The sequence below is a fragment of the Echiichthys vipera genome, assembly GCF_963691815.1.
Source record: "Echiichthys vipera genome assembly, chromosome: 8".
Lineage (NCBI taxonomy): Eukaryota > Metazoa > Chordata > Actinopteri > Perciformes > Trachinidae > Echiichthys > Echiichthys vipera.
The window spans coordinates 8,993,684-9,001,406 of NC_139833.1; the positions used below are offsets into that span (position 1 = coordinate 8,993,684).

General features: G+C 37.9%; 1 protein-coding gene across 1 annotated transcript; it reads right to left on the minus strand.

Annotated features, from left to right (window-relative positions):
* Positions 1 to 829: 829 nt before the first annotated feature.
* Positions 830 to 3,218, minus strand: utp11 (UTP11 small subunit processome component). The gene is made up of 8 exons (XM_083918651.1): positions 3,052 to 3,218; positions 2,301 to 2,362; positions 2,092 to 2,194; positions 1,858 to 1,977; positions 1,591 to 1,684; positions 1,346 to 1,476; positions 1,114 to 1,224; positions 830 to 1,001 (listed from the first exon to the last, which is right to left on the minus strand). The coding sequence occupies exons 1-8, from the start codon at positions 3,109 to 3,111 to the stop codon at positions 918 to 920; spliced, it is 765 nt and encodes a 254-aa protein (XP_083774777.1). The 5' UTR covers positions 3,112 to 3,218; the 3' UTR covers positions 830 to 917.
* Positions 3,219 to 7,723: the final 4,505 nt, after the last annotated feature.

Genomic DNA, 7,723 nt, shown 5'->3' on the forward strand with positions numbered 1-7,723 from the left:
TGAATGTAAATACACGATAAATATGTGGACGTGAAACTTTTTGACTTTGAGTTGACGAGGACAACCTGAATACAACCCACTCACTTGTAATGAGCTGCGGGATACTAAGGGATGGCCAAGTTGTGTCCCTCAAATTCTGTCAGAAAAGAAAAATTCTTCTCGCATTTCTTAGCTGTTTTTGGAGAAGCCTTTGAAATTGAACATCAAGGTCTCACAGAAAACATCACAACCAAAAGAGAAGTTTTATTTTTGTATATAGTTTAGTATATTCTATTGCATTTACCGTTTCTATCTGTTTTATTTATTGTGCTTTCGAGTGTTTTTTAAAACACTATATTTATTTTAAATGTATTATTAAACTCTGAAGTCATACAAGTGACTTTCAGCTTAGTCTTATCTCTATACACATCCCAGTGTCTTCAGACACGAACACGTTTGTTTTCCCAAATAGTGTGATAAAGAACACTAATGCCACCTACTGGTACAACAACAAAATACAAACTACTGTCCCAGCTCTAATGGTTCAGCTGACCGGAGCACATAAGACATCCTCAGTTCAAATTCTGCCTGAGGCCTCTTTCACTTATCACGCAGTTGTCTCTTACTCTTATTTCTTAAAGTCTGTCCATTGGCAACAAACCCATAAAAAAAACAATAAACTACTGTCCCAAAAAAGCAAATCAACCACAAGTTATATGTTTAAAATCACAAAAATGCGCATGTTCTTCTGACATTTATTTGAAAGAAACTAATAGTCATAGATAAATATGTACAAAACTGCACCGCTGCATCAACATTTAGGGAAACAAAATCATCCCATGTCCGCGGTCTATGGTGCGATCTAGAAGTCCATTATTTCACCAGTTTCTCATCAGCAAAGTTGGCGATTTCTTCTCAGCATGAAGATGACTTCCCTCTCAACGTTTCCTCTTGGCTTCAAACTTGTAGATAGCTGCAGAATTGGTTGTCTCCTTTTTTACTTTCACTTTATTGTTCTTATCCTGGTGCATGGAGTAAAAAGAAAGACGGGGGGAAAAGAAATCACATTAATTTGACAGTCATTTGCAACTGAAACCAAAATACTCGTGATCAAGGACATCTCCTTCTCCTCACCTGTAGGTCTTTGCGGGTCTGAATCTTCTGACTGATTACAAACATTTTCTTTTCTCTGTCAATCCTCTGGGAAAGGATCTTATACTGGTGATTCCTCTGCTTGGCCAACTTCTAAAATTAGCGTGAGGAGAAAACACGCATCCTCAGTGGGTTGAAAAATACTGTCAGTTAAACTTTACGTTTAGGGCTAAGACACAATAATATGGATGACACATTTATCCCCCAAACAGACCTTCAAACTGTGAGGCTGCAAAGCTCCCTGGATTCTCTTAGTCTCCAGAGTTTCTAGAGTCGGCCTGTTGAACACTCTGTCCACTAGCTCAGGAGCTGTGTTGAGGTGCTTTGCCAGGTCAAATGACTGCACTGAGGAGACACAGTAAAACTTTAATTATAAAATACTTTTTGGGTAACCCAGTAACTATTAAAGCCCACAAAGACAAGGCTTGTCTGCATCACAATTAAGTTCTGTACATTTACCTTCTGCCTTAGAATCAAGAAAGAATGTATGCTTGTTTTTTGGTTTGTTGTCTGCATCCAGAAGATGTAGCTCTCCTTTCATCCTCTCAATTTTCTGAAAGCAAATGATTAAAACACACAAAGATTACAGGGGGCAACAACAGAAGCAATGTCGTTTCCAGTGCATCAAGTCGGTTTTTGTTGTGTTCTTTTATTCTAATTTGAAAAAATGTCTTAACTTAAGCCAGGGTCTCTGTGGATGATCATTTACAGGAAAAGTTAACTTACCTTAGCCTCTGCAATCCTTTTCATCTCCACATATTTGATGTCCTGTGTCCTCATCATTTTCTTCTGCTCCTCTGTCACCTCCACCTCCTCTTTGGCTTTTTTTGCAACATGAACTCCCTCCTGTCAACATGCCAGAAAACAAGCCACACATATAAAACTTTACAGCCAGGGATTGGAAAGTGAATAATTTTCTCTGTCTTGTTGCTCTAATGATGGTGATCACACTTATCTTACCTGGAGCTGAGAGTTGATCATCTTGTAATAAAACTCATCTGGATTCTTATCCAGAGCTTTTTTTCGCAGAGCAGCGAGCGTGTTTTGTTTCTTGTGGTAATCACTGTAACGCAAACAAAGTAAGCGGTTACAAGACATTTCTTTTTGGACATTACAAATCCAAAGCCTGGAAACATAAAAACATGTCCCTTAAACACGATTTAACTCACTCTGCACGGAGTTTGTAGTCTTTCTTCTTCTCCAGCAATCCCAAATGTTTCCTGAAACCAGGCTGGTGGAACAAAATAAAAAATGATACAGTTATGACACGTTATATTACACATTCAGTACTCCATATTACATTATTACAAAACAAACAAAACAAGAACAACTGCACTATATCATGTGAATATGAATATATGTCTATTTCTACTTCTTCCCTTTTTAAATTTAACTTTATTGCTTATTTGTTTATCTTATTTTGTAATATTCTGTTGCTGCTGTGACAAAAGAATGTCCCCGTCTGCGGAACATTAAAGGTTTTCTGATTCTGATATTAATTACATAACATCACATGCAATAGGTTGGTGATACTGACAAATAGTAATGATATTTATTTATATAGTACCTTTATAAATAAAATGTTTACAAAGTACTCTTGACAGAGAGAAGACAAAAGCACATATAAATCCATACACATCAACAAGGCGAGATAAACAATAAAAAGGAAATATAATATTAAGAAAAATCAAATAAAGAGCTAAGTGAAAACACCATAACATAATAAAATAAATAAAAAATAAAGTCACTTAAAAGCAAGTCTATAAAAACGTGTTTTAAGAAGCAATTTAAAGAAGTCACTGACTCAGCAAGCGTTAGCTCCTCATAACAATATGTAGACATCTCAGTGTCACTTCATAACATATCAGCATGCTAGCAAGCAAGCTAACGAGCTAGCCAGCAAAAGCGTGAAATGCTCACCTGAGATCTTTCGTGGTGGTTTTTCTGTCGGGATTTCAACGCTTTCCTGAACGAAGACATTATGAAGTGTCCTCTAGAGCGATACAGTTAAATAAGTTTAGTCAAAGCAGATATATGACACGTTTTCTGAGCTGTGGTGCAGTCAGAAACCTCGCTAATACTTCTGGTAAGTGCTTCCCCAGCTGAACATGTGGGTTCCTGTCGGTTCAGACTGTGTTGTTCTTCATTTCCGGGTCGCAGATTCGCAACTCAACTCATGTTAAAAAAACAAACATGACAGGAGTTATGAATCCTTATTTTCTCACAAAAAAAGTGCTTAATTTTTCTTTGGCATTTTGACAAGAAACGGAGAGAACACGACGTATTTTCTCGATACAATAAAGTCCATTGGATTTCATGCTACGTGATGTAAGAGCGCGTAACAAACAGTAGGTGGTGCTGTTTCACACGTTTTCAAAATGTTATGTGCTACATACTGTATGTTTGTGGATGCGAGTAGCACTGTGTTGCACACTATTTAACAGTCTATTGGTAGTAGAAACATTATGTAGCTGTGGACAGTAACTAAGTACATTTACTCTAGTAATAAAGTATCTGTTACTTTAGTGATGCTACTTTGTATTCACACTACACATTTCAAAGGGTAAAGCTGTATTTGTTTCTCACATCACTTCATTGCTTTGGTTACTTTTTACTTTGCACATTAAGATTGAACAAACAATACATATGGTCAGTTAATAAGCAATGCTATGGTTCTAACTTCTCATAGGAATATAACATATTAGTCATATTCACATTACTATAGATATTATTATAGTTACTGGAAGTGTGTCTGTCTCTGTCTTTGTCTCTCTCTGTCCATCTGTCCCTCTTTTCTCTCTTTCTCTCTCCTTTTCTTCCTCCCCAACCGGTGCAGACAGATGTGCGTCCTCCACAGAGCTGGGTCTGTCTGACGTTCCTGTCTGTTATAGGGAAGGTTTTCGTTGCCACCGTACTCTACTGGGGAATTGTTGGGTCTATGTAAATCATGAATAAGTCATAGAGTGTGGTCTTTACCTACTCTGTAAAGTGTCCTGAGATAAATTTTGTTATGATTTGGCACTGTAAATAAAATTTAATTTAATTGAATTGAATATGCATATTTATCCCTCGCTTCAGATCCATTACTTTGTATACATTCACATTTTTGCTGATTCTGTGCTTCTGCTTCAGTAAGGTTTTCAATGCAGGACCTTTTCTTGTGCCTTCATATGAAATATTTTCCACATTGTTGTGGGCTACTTCTACTTTAAGGATTTCAATACATGTTCCCCTACTGGTATTATATGAATGAAAATTTAAAGATGAATGGATGGAAATACAATAACGCTGGAATAACTTAATCATCCAGTTTCCTTAATAATGCTTCTTATCTGATAACGTCATGTTTTAGTTCAAAGCCCCTGTAATATTAAATTGGCTTTATAGTCAAGACCACAAAAATTGCATTATATGGTTTACTGGTGAAGGGAAATGGGTTTAATTATGTTCATCCAAGTAGAAGACCAATGCAATTGGTATCTGCCATTTAGAAGTTTTATACAGGCCAGGCTTGGCCCAGGATCCATTTAGAACAAGTGAGGGTTATCACAGTGCTGCTGACTTAATATGTTTTGGCTACACTGTTCACACACCAAATTATTTCGGTCATCATAATGAGGGCCTGCATTTGCCAGAGCACACAGTTAACACTAATTGGTAACAAGTTTATGTTTTTCCAACATGGACATTTATTGCATGTTTCCGTTGGGGTTCCAGACCCCTGTTTTGATTTATGTCCAGACCAATAGACTTTAAAGAGATTACATAGAAACTCTGTAATATTCCCTTAAAACATTTTTCTCTCCATTTTGAGAGGGGGAAAGTGCTGCAGGAATTCAGATGATGAGGGGGTCATCACTCCACTCTGGGGGAAAAAACCATCCACTTCCTGACATGATATTTTGGGTAGTGGGTAGACAAAGACAAAGCCGCAATGGCACCAGTCCCCTAATCTCACCCAGACTCCAAACTCTTTGTGGATGTGAGAAGAAGCCTTTAGGACAGAGAGGGATGTTCCACTAAACAGCCCTTTTCCCCACATGGCAGCTCACTATCCCCTCATCAACCGCAAGGAATTTGTTTTATATGTGTGAGATTTGCCCGACATGCAGAATGTTTTGTGTGTGATTAGACCTATGAATGGGATCAGTGTTTCCACATTATATCACAGGCTTGTTTATCAGTCTGATGGCTAATGACCCCGATTCCTGTGAAGGTTTCCGCCCAAGGGTCTGACCGGACCACTCACCCACTAACGTGTTTAACTAGGCAAACACAGACGGCTGCCAGGATTTACGGTCGAAATGTCTACGTTCTGACTTACTTGGCTCCATGCTGTTTAATTCATGGGAGTATTAATCATTACAAGTGAATTGCCTGGTGAGCCACGACAGGGGTAAATACTACTTTGGAAATCAGGGGCTTGTAACAAGCTGATGCAAGAGCAGGAGGACAAGAGGTTGTGGGTTTGTTCGGGGTCAGCAATGAAGGAATGCCCTTGTGGAGCAGATGCAGATCGGTTTGGTTTTCTCATATGAGCCTGTAAAAATAACACTGCTGACATATTGTAAGACTGTGCACTTGGGCTGAGCTCAGGGCTTTGGTATGTCGCCCCTGACTATGGTTGGTCCTCATCTGCAGCGAGCCGCCAGGCCAGCCCAGTTAAAAAATGCATGAGCAAGAAGTTCCTCCTGTGTAATTAATTGGTCGCATCTCTTAAAATTAACCCAAAGCAGCAAAACAACATTAGACTGATTCAGAAGTCAGCCTGTAAAAGAAATTGGTAATTGTTAAATTTTCCGCTACTTGTACTCCACTATGTTTCTTTTAAGTCCACTATGTGTATTTGACAGCTACACTTAGTTAATAATAACTTTACAGATTAAGAATTGACATTAAGAAACATATGATGAGCATATAATATACAATGCATTTTCAAAGATTCCACCACAGATGTCTAACCATTTCAGCTTGTGACCCTACAACAGTGTCTGGTTGGTTAAATAACAGTTTCAGATCAAATGATCCAATATTTTATTAAAAAAAGCAAATAATTTCTTTTTCTTCTTTATTTCCTGATTAATAATCTTATTATATGACCATTTGGGGGAAGTTACTGTATATAAAGTTGTTCAAATTAGCTCCACCTCCACCGACTACAACAGTTAAGTCCTAATGGCATATGTGATACATCAATATTAACAATCTAATAATGTGTTAGAATTTTGTTCTTCCACTCAGGTAAAGGATCTGAATACTTATTTCAGCACTGGTTATTGGACATTCCTACCATTACCTCCAAATCTACCCCTCTACTTCTTGACGCCCGCGCCATATAGTAGGTGCACTCCTGGGTGGGATTCTCACCATAACCACAAACTCTTGTAAAACAAAAATCGTCTACAATTAAGTGCCAATACAGTGCTTATTTTCCCTGCTTGAGTTTCTAAGTGTATATTGTAGCATGACTTGTTTTATATCCCCCAGATGATCACAGCAGTGAAGTGGCGAGAAGTGGATGGGGTTTCAAATGAGACAAAGCAAACGTCGAGTGTTCTTTTAAACCCCCAGTGTCATCTTAAGGATCTTTCCGTTGACCCTTTTTATAGTTTGTCTTGAGCTTATCTTTAAAAGCCAGCTCACGATGTGCATCTGTATCCTCCTCATGTGTGAAAGCTGCAAACACAATGTAAATGCACTGTGTCTATTCAGACTCTTCGATCATGTGATGTTTTGTGCATCACGCCACAGTTTCCACTCGCCAGGAAAACGTCAAATACTGTTACAAGTCATACATACTTATTACTGAAGTGGGACTTTTAACAATGTAATTGCCTCATTAGTCTGCTGCTCAGGGCCATGATGCTCGTTAGAGTTAATTTCACTCAGGTGTTCCTAAACCACACATCCAGGGAAAGAGTTTTAGGATTACAGTTTAATTTGAATTTCATTTAGCAGCGTGACAGTCACCTGGGATGTCATCATCAATGTTTCAAAAGGTATGTTTTTAATTGATATTGTATTCTTCACCTAGGGTAGAAAATATATTGAATAAAGATACATTATATGAGCCAAACAATTTCCATTTTGACACTTTCTTTTATTTTTTTATGTTCTTTTTAGTGTAAAATTCCAGACTTTGAACTGTTTACATGGTCAGTTAACCCCTATTAATGTTTAACAATGTTTTTCAAAACTAAAACAATCATGTAGTAGGAAAAAGAGCTACTGTTAACTCTTATAGTAGGAAATACCCGGCAAGGGAGTCATCAGGCCATTTGTCCCATGATAAATTGACAGGCGTCTATCCTCTAATTTGTTGCACGCAGTCTGACAGGACCACGCCTCAGAGTGTAAAATTAGAATTTATAATTAAGGGGTTGTGGGGAGTACAGGGGTCAGACCACTCTTTCAGTTGTCACAGGACCATGAAAGACAAGAGTCACATGTTTGAGCGGTTGTGTAAAAAGGGTTTCTGTGTTCAATGAGATGTGTAACACTTTGCAGCTGCTTTTGCATTTCTGAAAACATGAAAATAATGTGCATTATAGGTCTTTTTTAATGCTTTTGATTCAGTGTGCTTTACATAATA